The following is an 18,720-nucleotide window of genomic DNA, read 5'->3' as shown; positions in this document are numbered from 1 at the left end:
GAATTTGAAGAGGGGGTCAAAGGTTGGTATGGTCTCAGGGAGTGCTCAGATGCTGATATGAACACTCTGTAAATACTGAGGAACGCCATTGGGTATAACAACTACCAATACTACCAACAAATCCTACCTCCACGTCCCCGAAGGCTGTTAGCCGCGTGACCCCTGGGCAATGCAGCAAAAAAGATCATACGGCCCACTTCGGCGGGCCGATGCTGTAGCAGACGGAGGAGGGTGAAGGCGAGTATCCAGCGCCTAAACTGGATGTTATCAGCTAAGGGAGTAAACCCTAACAGAAAATCCTGGTCCTCCAAAGAAATGGGGGTTGAGCACTAGGCCAGCACCCTGGTCTCATAAAAATAACCTTCCGCTAAAAAAGCTCAATTACAGAAAGCCGGATGGATTAATGGAAAACGACCTAGGCATATGAAAAGGAATAAGAAAGATATAATCTGTGTAGGAACATGGAATATCATGACTATGCTAAAACCTGGAAAAATGCAAGAAATAGCTGACCAAGTCTTAGCAACAAAGTTGCAGATAGTCGCATTACAGGAAGTAAGATGGAAAGGACAAGGAGAAATCAAGAAAGATAAATACTCTGTGTATTATAGTTGTAAAGAAACTACGGGTCAGCATGGAACTGGATTTCTAGTAAAGAGAGAAATGGTAAAACATGTACTAGGATTTGAACCGTGTAGTGAAAGAATATCTAAACTTAGAGTGAAGGGAAGGTTCTGTAATGTGACATTTATAAACGTGTATGCTCCAACAGAAGAGAAAGATGATGACATTAAAGATAAGTTTTATGAAGAACTGCAAGTAGTGCAAGATAAAACCCCGGGACATGACCTGATAGTCCTGTTGGGAGATTTAAATGCAAAAATAGGAAAAGAGGATGCATTTAAAGAAGTAACAGGTAAACATACATTGCATGAGATAACCAATAATAATGGAGAATTAGTATGTAACTATGCTATTGCAAATAATATGACTGTAATGAGTACACAGTATGAACATAAAAAGATACATAAAGGTACCTGGGTGTCCCCAGATGGGAAAACTACCAACCAAATTGACCATGTTTTAGTAAACGAACATAAAAAGGAAATGGTGCAGGATGTAAAAACAATGAGAGGTCTGAATTGTGATTCGGATCATTTTTTGGTCAAGGCAGTAATCAAACAGAAATTAATACCTGTACGAAAAAGTATTCCAAGACAACAGATAAAATGGAATAAAAGCAATATGCATAGTAAAGAAATTCTGAAACAATATAGGAAAAAAATGAGTCAAAATTTGGAAAACATTATTGATACCCAAGATATAAATGAAGATTGGAAACAACTCAAAGAAGCTATTCTGAAAACAGCAACTGAAGTAATACAAAAGCAAGATGGTAAACCAAAGAATGAATGGTGGGATAATGAATGTAAAATGGTAATAAATCAGAAAAATGCTGCACGACAAAGATGTTTACAGAGACACACAAGGGCAAATTGTGAAGAATATGAGAATAAAAGGAGAATTGCCAACAATGTATGCAGAAAGAAGAAAAAAGAATGGATAAATGATGGAATCAAAGAGATTGAGGAATACCATAGAAGAAAGGATTCAAGAAATTTTTTTAAGGCTGTGACATCTCATGTAAGGAACTACACTCATGCAACTTCATTATGTAAAGATGCATCTGGAGAAGTAATATCTGAGAAAGAAAAAGTATTACTCCGTTGGAAAGAGTACTTTCAGGAATTATTAAATTGGGAACACTTACCGTCTGAAGATGAAATACCCGAAAAATTGGAAAATGATACTGAAATTCCAATACCAACATATGAGGAGGTAAATAAAATCATAAAATCCTTAAAAATGAATAAGTCACCTGGTTCAGATAATATCACAGCAGAACTGATAAGACACGGAGGATATATGATAAGGAATAAAATTTATAATTTGATACTCAACATATGGAATAAAGAGGAAATGCCACAAGAATGGCTACATGGTATCATTTGCCCAATCTTTAAAAAAGGAGACAGGTTGCAGTGTAATAACTACAGACCAATTACGCTTCTGAATGTCGCATACAAAATCTTTGCAATTCTTCTACAAAATAGAATCTCTGAAATTACAGAAAACAAATTGGGTGAATATCAAATGGGATTTAGACCAAATAGATCTACAGTTGATAATATATTCATACTGCGACAAATATATGAAAAATGTTATGAATATAATATTGAATTGCATAACATATTTATCGATTTTATGCAAGCATTTGACTCAGTAAATAGAAATATAATTCCTACATGTCTAAAGAAAATTAATGTCCCAAACAAACTAATAAGATTAATAAAGTTGACATTACAAAACACTACAGCAGTAGTAAAAGGAAACAATGATTTTAGTCAGAAATTTGCAATAAATAGAGGAGTAAAACAAGGAGACCCATTATCAGCAACTTTATTTAGCATAGTCATGGATGAAATAATTCAGAAGTTGGAAATCAGAGGAAACATTTCAACAAGATTAAGACAGATCTGTGCATATGCAGACGATATAGTAATTACTACAAGAACTAAGCAATCAATGGTGGACTCACTAGTGAAACTAAAGCAACAGGCAATGAAATATGGACTAATAGTGAACGAAAAAAAGACAAAGTATATGAGATGTACAAGAAGAAAAATCCAACAACAAAAAGAGGATATAGATACAATGCACATAGAGCAGGTACAGTCATTTAAATATCTCGGGTCAATAGTAAATGGAAACAATGAAATCGAAGAAGAAATTAAAGAAAGGATTGCAGCTGGAAATAGAGCATTTTATGCGAATAAGAGGATATTCCAATCCAAACTAGTTTCCAGAACAATAAAATTAAAGCTGTATAAATCCATAATAAGACCTGTGGTTACATATGGCTGTGAAACCTGGGTGCTGAAAGAAGATATAATTCGAAAACTAATGATATTTGAAAGAAAGATATTAAGGAAAATATATGGCCCAACGAGACAATCTAATAATATATGGCGAATAAAAACAAACGAAGAGCTTGAAACATTAATAAAGAGTAAGAATATAAGAAGATTTATCAAAACACAAAGATTGAGCTGGTTGGGTCATATTGAAAGAATGCCCGAAGAAAGAATTGTGAAACAAATTTACAATTGGAGACCTATTGCTACAAGATCACAAGGAAGGCCCAAAACCAGATGGATAGACGATGTCAGAAATGACATAAGAAAACTGAAGACACAGAACTGGAAGAAATGTGTGTTGAGTAGAGAAGAATGGAAGGATGTAATTGAGCAGGCCAAAGCCCATAAAGAGCTGTAGCGCCTTATAAGAAGAAGAAGATGAATTTGAAGATTTGGAAGGTAGGTTATATGCGTAATAATTATTGTCGACAATATAAACAGTGTTGCAAACTCTAGTATTTTATGAATGAAGTGAGAAGAGGTAATTTTTTTGGGTCTATTCATCTTGCCTCTTGCTTGATTCTCCTACATGCACTGATGTATTTTTAGTTTTTCCATTTATTATTTTGTATAGTGTATGTAAAATGAAAATTTATTTTATTTATTTAGTTTATTTAATTATTTGTTTAATTTTTACAGATGACGCAGAACCAACTGATACATCGTCTGGTCCTGTCGTGCAGCCACTTTTTCATACAAAAGATAATTACTTGTAATTTGTAATTATTTTTTGTTATGTGCACGTAAGAAGTATTCTTATGCAAGATTCAAAAGATGTATTGATAGTTTATGTAGTTAATTATTGAAATTTCCAGATTACGAACTTAAAATATCTCCATATTAACATTTGTTACAATGTTGTACTTTTTTCTTCTATACAAAACATTGCTGAAAAAAATATGAAAAAACGTCTGAAAATGAAAATAAAATTTAAAAAATTTTTGTTCATTGAAAAGAGGAAGTTTTGTAGATTTAAGAAATATGTGGTAAATAAAAACAAATTAAAAATATTTCTTCTACGATTTTTTGAAAAACAACCAAAAACCGCAGACCACAGGTAACAATGCTGTATTATGAAGCCAGACCCGAATGTGTTAATATATTTATATACTTCGTGGTTGTTAACGAAAGGCGATGAGAAATGGAGAAGAAATAACAAGTCGTCAATTTCTGTGTTCTGGGGATTGCTGGGTTCAGTGTCCTAAGAGATGAGGCTCTTTGTTGTCCTTCTTTTCTTTTTTTGTATGTTTTCGATATTATTCCAGTCAAGTATATTCGAATCCCAAACTAATTGTTTATGTTCATTGTTAAAACAAAAACTCCCCCCCTGGAAGAATTTGGTGGGGGAAAAATTTCAGGCCAAGATTGTTGGTGGGGGGCAATCCCCCCCTTCCCCCTGGGATTTCACACCGTGATGCAAACACCCACATAGACAATGCCATCCATTATCTTGGAAGGTTAGAAAGAAGCATCATGGCTTATGAAAGTTACCACTTGGGCTACCAGAAACAAGATGCAACTGACATGATAATATTGAAATAACAATAAGTTTTCAAGATCAGAAACTTAGGCTATACTAAATAAATTTAACTTTGGAGGAAGAGAATAAGAGCTCCCACATACACATTTGATGGTAAATCTGTAAACACAAACCAAATCTGTATTGTATTTATGTAAATAAAAATACAATAGCTTGTGTAACTGTAAGTTGACGCTATCTGAAGTTCTCTTTCATACACCTGCAGTAAAAGGAAAGTCTGAAAATAGTAAGGTATAGAAACCTAACAATCTGGACCTACTTATTAATATGTATAAATAACAATACTGTGAGCACATGCAAGAGTAATTATAATGTTAAGAGCAGTAAATCTGACATGTCTAATCTACTCATGTAAACGTACATGATCAGAATGATAAAATCATTCTGCACCAATACTGAAGTAAGTAATCAGAAAAGCTGTTCAGTATGTGCCAATAAACATGTATAGAATTAGATTCATTTAGAAAACGGCTCTATATCATGATCATATCAGAATTACACAATTAGAACCTGAACCCAGTAAACTGACATTTTGTATGAAAAATTTGGATAATTATGTAGTATCGCCCCAACACCTCTCACTCATTTATTTTGTTAATTTTAGCATTCATACTTACCTATTCTGCATTGCGGAAGATTCTTTAAGGTGAAGTTATGCCTTCTTCCATAAAATAGTGTCAACTTTTCATATTACGAATCATTATTTGTCTTCCTTGTTTCGCTTGTGTAACAGACAATATGGCATGCACTCGTCAAGGATCATCGCACGTCATGCTTGTTTTGTCGATTTGCAGTGCACAAGCAGTGTTTCAAACCTTAATGACCGAAAATGATGTACCATTACGATTTGTTTTACATGATTCCATGATTCTTGCATGATTAGCTCCACGAACCATGCACGATAAGTTTAGGTTAGGTTAGTGCTATGCCCCTGGGGGTACGTACTTAAATGTTATTTATACCACGGCTATAGATATCTTAATCTCAGGGGATAGGTTCTTTATTCGAGAATTCCAAATAAGAAAGTGTTTTATAGCCAAGAGGATATAGTTAAATGCGGATCTATATTCTGAAAACTATACACAATACAGAGAAAATATATAGCGAAGCTTGTATATACATTGAAATATATATATATATATATACAGGGTGTCATTTTAATGGCGCCCACGGACCACGGAAACGTATAGAGGACATCAAAACAAACAACTTTTCTCAGTAACATTTCTCTCGTTGGTGCGTAGTTTCGGCGCTACAGTCGTTCAAAAAAGGCAGTTTTGCCGCCTGAATGCTGGCAACCACACACAACATTTGATTGCATTTGTGACGTCATATCCCGTCGTAAAGCGATGCGTTCCAGGGTTGCCAGGAACACACATATTCTATGAAAAATGGCATAGCTACAATCGGCCACATTATGTACCGTAAAACAAAATGAGAAAACACGTTCTGTAACATAACAGAAAGTAGACAAACGATACGAAAAATGGTAGATAGAAAATATAATTCAAGTGGAAGTGGTCATATCGAATTTTGTCTCAGCTTACACGTCAAATATTTGCAAATCTAGTTACTAAGTTGGCATATACAATTTACTCTATCAACTTCGTCCTTCTGATACTAGTTGTCTGTGACACACTGAACAGATGACAAAATAGAAATGAAAAAACTCAAAATTGCAAAGGTCTGCAACACATATAATGTATATTCAGGGCATTATGAGGCAAGTGGCAAAAATGGTTAAAAGATACAGGGATATAAGTAGTAGTAAGACAAGCTCTCAGAGGATACGCATGTAATAGTTTGCAACTGTAAACAGGGCAGTATATTCGCTACTGATTCATCATTACATTGCTACTGTGGCTGTACGTGTTTTAGTCGTAATGTAACAATGTCAACATCGGATACTTCTGTTATCAGCACAAAAGTACCACAAGGCATCTGGACACAAACCTGTAGATATCAAATTTGAAACGAGATTTGCAAATATTTGACATGTAGCTGGGCGTAAACAGCCACATGTAAGCTGCAAGTCCAATAAAATTTATTGTTGTTGACATTTGACATGTAGGCTGAGATAAAATCCAATATTGACACTTCATTTTGAATATTTTTTACCATTTCTCATTTCGTTGGTTCACTTCCCCCTTCCCCTGAGATGACTGCTCATCTTCTAGCTGGTACGCTATGATGTTCGGTCTACTGGACGCGATTCTAGCTTCGTTTTACAACTAATAATATGGTTGGTAGTTTGTCATTTTTCACAAAATTTGTGTGTTCCTTGCAACCCTCCCGTGCGTCGTTTCGCCGCAGGAAATTTCGTCACAGATACGATCAAATGTTGGGTTGGGTTGCCAGCATCCAGGCGGCAAAACGGTCTTTTTTGAACGGCTGTAGCGTCGAATCGACGCACCAAGGAGAAAAATGTTACTGAGAAAAGTTGTTTGTTTTGATGTCCTCTATACGAATCTGTGGTCCGTGGGCGCCATTAAAATGACACCCTGTATATATATGCTGATTCCATATTTACATCGGTTATATTCTTCTTATACATATATGAATAATTGAAAGGAAATCATCTTCTTCTTTCTTCTCGTAATTTCTGGGAAAAGGCTTCTTCTTCCTTCCAATCTTTGGTTTTGGAAAAGGCTTCTTCTTCTTATCTTCTTTCTATTTAAGAAAAGGCTTCTTCTTCTTTTCTTTCTTCTATCTTTGGAAAAGACTTCTTCTTCTTTCTATTTAAGAAAAGGCTTCTTCTTCTTTTCTTTCTTCTATCTTTGGAAAAGACTTCTTCTTCTTTCTTCTATCTTTGGAAAAGGCTTCTTCTTTCTATTTAGGAAAAGGCTTCTTCTTCTTATCTTCTTTCTATTTTTGGAGAAGACTTATTGCTTTTCTTTCTTCTAATTTATTGTCCTTCCTTTTAAAGCGTAATCTTATTTATTACATATATGCTTTCGCTTTTCCCGCTTCTTTGGCAAACGATACAAGCTATGCTTATAGAAAGAGTAGGGTCAACTAAACTGACAATAGCGCCACCTCCTATGTAACGACCAAAGGGGAATAGCCCAGGATCGCTAACAGCAAGTGCTGCCTATGGCCCAGTGCGTCTAATAAAAAGCACAACCGTAAGTGCTTCGGGGCATCTAATTTGACTACAGCGCCACCGTGGGACGGACAAATACAAAAGCTGATGATGTTCTCCTCATCAGAGGATCAAAGAGGAGAGAGATACATTTTTGAATTCATTTGCTCACTTATTAACTTTCCTAATTGTTTCATATATGAGCATATTCTTAATTATCTTAATTTGCTATATACAACATTTCATTCAATCCTTCTATAATTTTTATACTCTTCCTTTATGTATTTTTCATTTACTAAAATATATATAATCGCTCTTCTCCGCTCCAAGTTTCTATAATGAACTCTGTTCTTCTTTATATGGTGTGCTGCCATCTCTCGTCGCTTTCGGGAAACAGTTCTTCCTTGCATTTTTCATTGTGTCGTCGAAACTGGCACGTGACATTAGGCAAACACAGTTAAAATTTGGGGTCGTTACCATTCACGTAATTTAGTTCACAAGATCTTGACTAGCGTTGTCGATGATCAGTGGTTATGCAGTGTTGCAACCTTCTTCATCGAAAAATACCTACTTTCGTGTTACTAATTTCGTATTTTTTTTTCCAGGTTCGAAAACCCCACGAACCATGCACAGATAGCCCCACGAACCATTCATAAATAGCCCCATGAACCATGCACGGATAGCCCCACAAACCATTCATAAATAGCCCCACGAACCATGCACGGCAAGGTTAGGTTAGGCAAACATACTGTTTGACCAGCGATCAGAAAGCTCTCGAGTTTTCTGCGCATGACCGAAGTAGCCGAGTCTAGTCGTAAATTGGGGGAGTTTGCGGAGGCGCTTCTCTGAAACGCGAGGAGCACGAGTGTCACGTGGGGAAAGAAAGCAATGTTGCCAACCGGAGAATATTGACACAAGATACTGGAAGTGCTCTGGCCACGGAGAGGCGTCTTTGCAAATGCTGAAATCTTGAATGTAGCGCCCCTGTGGCCGAGTGGTTAGCACATCGCGCTGCGACGCCAAGGGTCCCGGGTTCGAATTCCGGTCGGGCTTGGTTGTTTGTGAATGTCCATTCATCAATTTCATCATTTCATCACGCATCCCCATCTTCGCAAATTAGCCAAAAGGCACAAAACGCGAAATAAAATAAACTAAATCAATCAATTGAACGTAGCGCAAGTTCGGCATCTTTGACCCAACCTCAGAGGAAGCCGACCGGACCCGTATCTAGTTTCGGGCCACCACCATGGAGGTCTCTGGAAGGGGGGAATGAAAAATGAAAGTCAACCAAAAATTATATATTTCACACATATAATTTCATTTTATCCACAATAATATGTGTTAATTATTGCATGATCACCATAAATTCAAATTTAAGCAATGTTTTTTTTTATGGAACTGCACTATTTTTGGAGAAAATGTGCCTTATATGCCCACCTGGAAAAAAAATACCTTGTATAAGTGAAACTGCAATTCTTTACCCTACAATCCTTCTATTTTAAATTGTAAGAAGGACAAAGGACATGGTTGTGATACAAAACAAGTCCTTGTCACAATCCTTTACTTCTGTGCATGTCCCTCAGTTTTCGATACTTATGTTCTGGTGGATTATCATCCTCGCAGATTGGTAACACTGTTCAACGTGCAACCCCGAACTGCGATCTCCCGCCTGCCTTCCACTCACGAACTTCCCCTTTTTCTTGGCACTTTGCCAACTGGAGCTCTCGGCTCGCTGATCAAACAGTAGTTAAAATTGTCATCTTCAAAATTGTCATGTTCTTGGAAAACAACGGTGTGGTTGGAAACACTGACCGGGGGTTACATCATCGGGTAAGACTCTACTTTACGTCCTTTTCCTAAGGAATACGTGTCATATATCATTGGAAAACTTATTGTATAAGGAATTCAACAATGTAAATCCCAAAGCGAGGAAAAAATACCTGGAGGAGGAAATCGATAAAAACCGATGTTGTCCGGATATGCATAATTGAACGTACTGAGGAAATTTTTCGATGATGAAGCACATAATTAGGGGTAAAATGAGTGGTAATGGAACCTAACCTAACAGGCCTAACCTAACCTCGTCCCTGTGAATGGTTCATGGGGCTACCCGTGCATGGTTTCTGGAGCTAACGTGAATGGTTTGTGGCGCAATCGTGAATGGTTCGTGGGGCTACCCGTAAATGGTTAGTGGGGCAATCGTGAACAGAAAGTATAAAAAGAAAAAGGTACTTACCCGAAGAGTCTGCAAGCACGGTTTTGAACGATGCACTAAATTATTACTGGGGATAACGTATTTTACACTATCTACAAGTTTTTGGAACCTGTTCTTCTTCATGCACCATACACACGCACAACGCACCGTGAACGCAAAGCAATCACCACGCAGAACGCAAACGAGCAAAGCACATGCATTCACAATGCGGACACAAAGACTAGCCTGCAGTGTTGTTAACTCCCATTGGTTACCATCAAAAGGCAATAAGGACATAAAGTAGAGTCTAGCCCATCATAGAATGCACGCAACATTTGATTCACATAGTGGAAGGACATAGAGGCAACAGCTTTCGTGCATTGGAGACATTAATCTTCAAAAATACATGATTTACCGGCAAAATAAATTAAGCGATGGGAAAAAACACTTCCACGACCTTTCAAAAGTGTACGGAAAGTCAGTTCGGTAAGTACTTTCTCCTGTAAAAATGAAGAAATCCGTTCGGGCGATACTACATATTTACTAAAATGTGGAAACAAAAAATTTTCCTGAGATGTACATGGGATGAATAAATATTGGTAAATATGCGATAATGACCGGACACCTTTAACTCATTTATTTCCTTAATTTTACGGATAGCCCCAAAAAAACATTCACGATAGCCCCACAAACCATTGCCGGATAGCCCCAAAAACCATTCACGATAGCCCCAAAAACCATTCACGATAGCCCCAAAAACCATTCACGTTAACCCCAAAAACCATTCACGATTGCCCCAAAAACCATTCACGATAGCCCCAGAAACCATTTCTGGCAAGGTTAGTTTAGGTTGGGTTAAGTTAGGTAAGCATAGTTTAAAAAAAAGACAACAAAATTCTCGTAAAAAAATGCACGTTTGGAAACACTGACGAGACCGTGTGACTTTCGACGCTCTCGCCATCTGCACGCACACAATGGAAACAATGGCATAAATGGCAGGCATTGCAAGTTTCTTACGTAAAAAGTGATTAATTCTTCTTCGGCAGCATTCAAATACGAAGTTTTTAGCTTTCCGTGAAAGAAAATACCTCCAAGAATGTCCAGAATGCTAAGAAACTCATTTCAGTAAGTACTTTCTCCTGTAAATTTGAAGAAATCCGTCCGGGCGATATCGCATATTTACTTAAATATTACAAGGCAGATTGTCCATCGCAAAGCAAATTCACTTTGTTTTACTCAGTGCAAGGCTGACGAGTTGAGACAAAACGCCAACGAAGCAGTTGACAATATCTACACGACAAAAACTACAATTCCATTCTTTAAAAACACTGAGGATATAACTGAAAAACAAACGAAAAAAGAGATGGACAATTTTCCTTGTAATATTTATACATTTTACTCTAATTGACACCCAAGTTACCGACGTTTTGAGAAATACAAGCGATCGTACTCACACCTTCATCCCATTCAAGTATGAGTAAAATAGATAATGTTGTAACAATTTTTGTAAATCTTACTCAGATATATTTGTTCCGATTCGGAATAGGTGCAAATGTAATACACTGCAAATTAAATTAACACAATATAAAATAAAAATTGCAATAAAAAATAATTACAGAATTAGTTAATTAAAAATACAAGAAAAACGTGATTCAAGATTCCGTTCCCTCTAATAAATATGTACTATTCAATTATACCAAGTACAAAAACTACTAAAAAATAGTGAAAAAGTTACCTAGTTTCTTGAAGTACACTACTTGATCTTGCGCACAACACATTTCAGCTGTTTCATTCAATTATGTACTGATATTTATCAAACATATTTTATAAAATAACTGGGGCCTTCTATTGGAGGTTTATTACTTGATAGAATAAAGTTATAATAATTTATTTGGATGTAATTATTTCTTTATATGGACGAAAACTTAAACATGGATCTGAACGGAAACGGAAATTTTCCCGATTTTGACTTATTTAGTAATCATATGAACATGGAGACAGAAGTAGAAAAACAAGTTTTGTCGGAAAGCGAAAATGACGCGAATAAAGTGTTTGATGATCAGACAGGAGAGGGAGAAGAATCCAAAATTGATGTTCCAAGCACAGGAACGGTAAGCTTTTGAGAATTCATCCAGTGAAGATACATAGAAGCCCATTTAATAGTACTGTAGTGCCCAACAAAACAAACTTCTGCATTCTGACAGATAGGAAGTTACAAGTTATAAGCAAAGTATTGTCTTCAATATTATAGACGTATAATACAGTGCGAAATAGTTATGAAGAAATATAATTTAAAGTCAGAAAAATTAATTAACCTCGTTAGTCTTCATATCACCATAATATTCGGAGACCATAAGTAAAATAAAAATTCCAAACGGCCCAAGTTTCTTTTGTTCTATTGCAATTTCATCATACTACCAATGCAATTTTTTAAATAATTCGATTTCGATTTTCGTCTCTTAACACATACTGCGGAGTTCTACCGATTACTTGGTACTAGTTTACTGTACTTCGGACAGATTTCTTCATTTCTACAGAAGAAACTACTTACCGTAACACGTTCCTGTAGTATTGTCTAACATCTGGAAGGTGTTTTGTGTGATGTGGGAATGTTTCATAGCGGAAATTCAACCATTGACGCATAGCCCCACGAACCATTCATACATAGCCCCACGAACCATTTCCGGTAAGGTTAGGTTAGGTAGGGTCACAATAGGTTACAATAGTTAAAAATTGGTTTCGAAAAAATATGCATAGCCCCACACACCATTCTCGCATAGCCCCACACACCATTCTTGCATAGCCCCACGAACCATTGACACATAGCCCCACAAACCATTTGCGGGTTCTTCAGTTACAAAAACCCTATTTTTAAAAAAGAAATGATAAAAAAAACGTGAATACACGTTAATAAATGATCCGCGAAGCAGATAGGTAAGTAGAAATGTCAATAATTGACGAAACTCAGAAGTTATAGGTGTCCGAAGGATAGTAAACATTTACCAGGCTGAGTTTAATGTAAATTAATTATCAAGCGGCTCCGGTGTACAACCTTTGTTCCTTGCTGAGCAAGAACTTTGCCTCCTTTAGGATTCAGAAAGAAGAAAGCTTGTCCCCTTCTTACTCATTGTGAGGATCACGAAAAACTGATTTTAATCAGAGAATAAATTAAAATTAAGCTTACTTTTATTCTCATTTTTGCAATTTTGCACCATTTTTCTAGGGGTGTGCGGGATCCCGAAAAGTCGGGACCAGGAAAAGATTCCCGATTTTTTGGGATCCTGAGTAGTCTGGAAATACCAAATGGTCAATTCTAAAAGTCGTTAATTCTAGACGTTTTCTACATTGTAAATGGCTAGAACTTATCGAAAGTTGTTCGTTTTTGTACCAGAAATTCAAAAACAATCACTTAAAGTGAAAATTACGTGTAGAATTCGAGATTTCCAGAGCTTCGTAAAATTTTGAACATTTCCCGCCCTGAAAATTTCCTGTCCCGAGCACCCCTACATTTTTAACAAAATCGTAGAACAAGGAAAATCGTGTACTGTATAAGGCCAAATTTTAGTTCAGTGTAATATTTATCATTAATCACGCCAATTTTGCAACATGTTCACAGAATTGTTAAGAACACTAAAAAATCCTACATAAGACAAACTTTTCATTATTTGGCAATTTAATTTGCATGGAATTTTAGTTCAGTTTATCACATTAAGCCAATATAAACACATAATGACAATGTGACATTTTTTGTATTATTATTATTGCAATTTTGTATTGTTCAGGTCCCTCAGATTTAGTGACTCAGGAAGAAAGAGTGATTTCATGGAAATAGCAATGACAGAAGGGAGAAATAGTATGCAAAAAGCCCAGAAATGATGTTTCAGGGAATGTCCCAAAATTCGACATGCACGGCACCAAACTTCTCCCGTGCTGCTGCTATGTCTCATCTGGTGCAACCGCCCTTTTCACGACGTGGGGTAAACCTGTACACTGTTGCATGATACATACACGATTTTCTGCATCGCATCATTTCCGTATTTTTTACGATTTTTCAAATACCCTGTCGAACTTAGGTGCATTGTCGAAATTAGGGACTTTACCTTAGTTAGGTTAGGATATATTGCTAGCTCTTTCACTATTTTAGTGTACATACAAATAGTTTTTACTAGCAAAAAGGCTAAAGTACTCCAAAATTGCAGATTTATTACTTCCATAAATACTTCCTACACCCAATCATGTAATTTCTGGTCTGAAGCACTTCTCACCACTTGGTGAAAGTTGTCGTGGCCGATAATATTTTCAGTTGAACTTGAATTTTTAAGTTTGCCATGCCAAAGTGAAGAGAAAATAATACCTATAACTGATTTTGATTTGATTTGCTTTATTTTACTTTGCTTTTTGTGCCACTTTTGGCTAATTTGAGAAAATGGGGATGAGTGATGAAATTGATGAATGGACACTCACAAACATCCATATTCAGGCCGGGATTCGAACGCAGGACCCCTAATGTATAACTGAGAATTACTTACAAATCAGATTTAGACACCATGTCATATCATTATTTAAATACTGTAATTGTATCTATTTTGAGGAACAAGATTACGTAATACAGGTTATTTCTGTCATAAAGTTGCCTTCCCAATGGTGCAGTGGTAGCGTTGTTGCCTTGTAATCAAGGGGTCCCGGGTTTGATTCTCAGTGGAGGCACTCAGTGGTTCAAATCCCACTTTAAACTGTAAGTTTAGTCCCGATTAGCCTTACTGTGCATAAAGTGGACTTAAAACACAAATTCAATCAATGATTTAAAAAATGGTAAATTCACAAATCTAAATATTTGAAGTACACTACATTACTATATTAGTGAACATTTTGATACTGTCTGTAGACACTACAGTTTTACTACCCAATTAAAAGAAAATTGTTTAAAATAGCATTTATTTTACTAATGACTGTGTGATGCCTAAATCTGCAGCTATTTTAGTTTTATTTGGATTAAAATCCATTTCCCGTATAAATTTTACTTTATGGTCAAATGTGTAACTTCTCCTTTTTCTGTTCTTCATGGCCAACCAGTAGCAACTGAAAACTTTCACTTCCGTGACACTGTTGTACCTTGGTTACGTACAAATCAACTGTATTTTATGAAAATTAGTACGTATAATACCGAATTACATATAAATGCATTTTGCTGGGACCTACAGTGATTTACGAATAAAACTGAACTACGCAGAACTGAGGTATGTATAGTCACAACTGTATTTGATTTGCACCATATCATCCTCCTAACATGTCATTCAGAAAACATGAATTTACTCTTGTCTGCAAAGATAACACATTCCCACTACTTTTTGTCCTTTTCCAGATTATCTTTAAGTCTTTGTTTAATTTTCACAGCAATAATGTGTAATTTTTTGTTCTACTTCCCCATGATAGCCGCCATTCCTGGACATTCAGGACCTTTTTTTACATGTACAGTGACATTATCTAGTCCACTGCTTCTTTTGGAGCACTTAGTTTGGTGTTCTTGAATTTTCACATCACAGCCCATTCATTTCATTTTCCTGTTTACCTTGGCCTGACCCTGTGGGGTATGGAGTTATTGATGTTTTCTTTTCATAATATTTTATTATGTCACCGATTGTACTCTTACATGTATTTAACATTTGTGCAATTTATCTGTACCATTACCCTTTGGATAAATCAAAATAAATAGCATTTGTTGCTCGAACATTGTATTTTTGCTGTTGTGCCCCAGTCAGGAAGCAGTGTAGCCAACTTATAACAGCTGTGGTAGCTAGGAAGTAATACAGCTTGTTCTTAACCCTTATCCAGTAACAGACTGGTTGGGAGCAGTGTAACATCAACAGATGACATTCACAATGTGTCCAAATATTAAGTTTATGGCAGCATCTTTTTTGTCACCTAAATATACAAAAATCTTCAAAATAAACTATTTTGAGAGTTTACAATTAAACAGTGACTATATTATTTTTAATAGATACGTACATGTGTTTTATCAACTTTTACATTTGTATGTATTGTATCACGCCGCAGCCGTGAGTCGAACCCAGGACCCCAAGCATCATAAATAAATAAGCTTATCATGTTATGAAACGGGGTCCCGCTGAAGCATTGGAAATGAGCTTCTTAAAAGCTAATCATGCCAGCAACCTTCAGCAGAGTTAGAAAAACTCCGCTGACATTTCACTAGGCTGGGAAGAATATGAAAATGAGAAAATCAGCGTTTTTCCTCAGAATCGCCATTGCCAAAGAACGCGGTCGAGGCAACGGAATTAGCAATCAAAAGTTCAAATTCCGAATAAATAGTTCGCGTGAGAAAATCTCCTTCTCAGTTGCCTTTAGAATTTCATCGAACATAGTAATTGCTAGTGAGCTCCAGAGTCGTGCGCAGTTGCTTTCTGTTTTACATTAAAGTACATTATAGTGAAGGAGCTCCGAAATATTGTAGAAAGGAGAAATGTGGTTATCTAACGTTACAATTCAAGATATCGGGACTATGTTAGGGTAGTTTAGGAGCATGGAGTTTTTGCTCCCGAGTTGCGGTTTATTACAGGGTAGGATCTCATCAACGAGGTCCAGTGGAGAAGTGAACTTCGACTACAAGACTACAGAGGTACGAACTTTCCTATATCTTTTCCTTACCCTGTCTGTTCAGTCAAGTGAAGTGTCAAATTGAATGTTTGTGTGTTCTTATTTTACAGAGGCTTGCCCCTTTTGCTGGTTAGTGTGTTGACGTTGTTCTTCAGAGCTGTATACCCCTTCCCCTTTTATGTTCCTCTCGCTTAGGAAGGGAGTGGCCAAAGGCTGTCATAGCCTTAAATAACAATCCCAAAATCTAAACAAAGTGGTGTTTAGATGGTATATTGTTATTTTTAAAATACATGTAGAAACATGTTCAAATATTTATGTGAGTCACTGTACAAAAGTAAAAAGTATTTACATTTCAATCAACACTAGAAAATGTAAGGTACATAATGAAAGCATTAGATGTAGAAGAGTTGTCTAGTGTTAAAGTATAGATAGTGAGGCAGATGTTATGTTTTATTGTCTGAATAGATATATGTTTTTCAGGCAGCTTGTCCACAGAAATTATTCTCCATTGCTTACAAAATATACATGAGTATGAACTGAAATATAAGATTATTCATACTATATTGTTTTCCATAGGAAAATGAAGAGAATGATGAAGAGGGAAGTTCTGGATCAGAAGAGATCGAACCTATGTTGAAGTATTCTAGGATGGCAAATGATTTAGAAAATATCCTTTGCAAAGAAGCAGCAAGTTGCATTGCAGTTCACCCTAAGGTAAGCTGAGTTCAAGTGTTTCTTTTTAAATATTGAAATAGTAATAATAATGAACATAATTGAAGAAAACACCCTGAAAACTAGTGCCATTCGCTCCAGTGTTGGAAAGTATGTATATATATTAGAATGTGAAAGAAGAAACTTATTTTATACATACTACTTTTTTTTTTCAAGTAGCTACCCTGTTCATTGATAAGGTTGTGTATTTTATTTTTTATTAAGAAAGAGTGTACGTCAGAGTTGTAAATAATATAGAATGCTTAAAACTTTTAAGAATATAAATTTTATGGTTTAATTTGAAATGCACATAGGTAAAGTATGCTAATACAGAGCAACCTCGATGTTACGTTTTTCAGGGGACCAAGCTGAAAAAACTTAAAGTATGGGAAAATGTAAAATCGAGGAAAATTTTATAACATTTTTCTATGTTGGGACCAGCAAGATTGAATGTATAATGTGTAGAGGCACATATTTTAGGTAAATAAAAAAGCAAAATTTCAGTACAAAAACAGAGTCAATTTCTGTCTTATAGTGGTGAAAAATTTGATATTAAAATTTCACTTCTAATAGCACATTCATGTAGTTTTCAGAGTATTAAAATTATTTCTGTGTAAAGGAGTCCATTTTTGCTTCCCCAATATTAACAGCAGAATTTATCAATTTTCCATGAATTGCATAACTCACAGGATAATTCAGACCTCGTAAGGTGTCGCGTCTGTAGATAAACCCTAAATTTCATGTTTAAGAGTTTATTTCACATTTTGCAGTTCATTTCGCATTATTTCGTGACAAAACATGGTAGCAAAATGCATCTTACACCTTTCAAAAACATGAAAAATTAACACTACAATGTGTTCTTTGACATTTAGTTTTTACGTCAAAAACGAAATATGCATGCCCCTAATAATGTGTAAAAATGTAAAATCCAGAAATGTTAAACCGTGGTTCCACTGTGTTAGTAAGTATTTATTCCATTATGTGTGTTTAGTTATTTCCAATTCCTATGTTGTAGATCAGACACATATATAATGAAGACCTTAGTGTCCAGCAATTAGAAGACTGGACAAATGTATGGTTGTGAAAAAGTCAAATTTGAAATTTCTTTTGTACAATGATGGACACTTCTGGCATGTAACAACAACAACATTGAAAGTCAATGAGTTCATCATTGAAAGGGGCATTGTGGTTGTTTGTATGGACGGCAAAACCTGTGGGAAACATCTATCGCCATTAACCTCCCCATCAATAACAACCGTGCTTCCACCCACAACCTGGACTTCACTGTCACCGTCCAAACAAACAACCACAACACCCCTTTCAACGACTGCTTCCGGGTAGCGATCATCCATCTCTTACCCCAATCAGCCAACACCTCAGTTCGCAAAAGATGGGAGAGGGCTCATATATCAGCCATGAGTGCAACCATTCCCCCTGACCTGAATAAGGCCACCCAGTAACTGCCCCCTTCCACAACCCATCCCTCCCACCCTACCCTGCCCTCCCACTCACAGTTTCGACGAGCCTGGTGACGGAACAGTGTTTTTTCCATTCTACGCACTACTTCTATGATCGAGACCTGGCAACTCTACCATATCGCCAA

At 36.2% G+C, this 18,720-nt stretch overlaps 3 protein-coding genes across 3 annotated transcripts in view; 2 read left to right on the top strand and 1 right to left on the bottom strand.

Moving 5' to 3' along the window:
* The window catches only part of LOC145998808 (BLOC-2 complex member HPS3), a 47,475-nt gene extending 35,898 nt beyond the window's left edge, over positions 1-11,577 (bottom strand). The window contains exon 1 of the mRNA XM_083135440.1: positions 11,530-11,577. The gene's annotated coding sequence lies outside the window, so the exon portion shown is untranslated. The remainder of the gene's footprint in view (positions 1-11,529) is intronic.
* Positions 424-9,347, top strand: LOC145998338 (protein CFDP2-like). The gene is made up of 2 exons (XM_083134742.1): positions 424-916; positions 9,184-9,347. Exons 1-2 carry the CDS (start codon positions 424-426, stop codon positions 9,345-9,347), a joined length of 657 nt encoding a protein of 218 aa, XP_082990868.1.
* A 189-nt stretch (positions 11,578-11,766) lies between the features above and the next one.
* Positions 11,767-18,720, top strand: part of lt (vacuolar protein sorting-associated protein light) — a 67,416-nt gene continuing 60,462 nt past the window's right edge. Inside the window, exons 1-2 of the mRNA XM_083135438.1 lie at positions 11,767-11,905; positions 16,983-17,120. Coding sequence (XP_082991564.1) covers positions 11,780-11,905; positions 16,983-17,120 — 264 coding nt within the window. The 5' untranslated portion in view covers positions 11,767-11,779. The remainder of the gene's footprint in view (positions 11,906-16,982; positions 17,121-18,720) is intronic.

The sequence above is a fragment of the Lepisma saccharinum genome, chromosome 14 (assembly GCF_977018435.1).
Source record: "Lepisma saccharinum chromosome 14, izLepSacc3.1, whole genome shotgun sequence".
Lineage (NCBI taxonomy): Eukaryota > Metazoa > Arthropoda > Insecta > Zygentoma > Lepismatidae > Lepisma > Lepisma saccharinum.
Note: the sequence above shows the minus strand (reverse complement) of the source record. Positions and strands in the feature narration are given on the sequence as shown.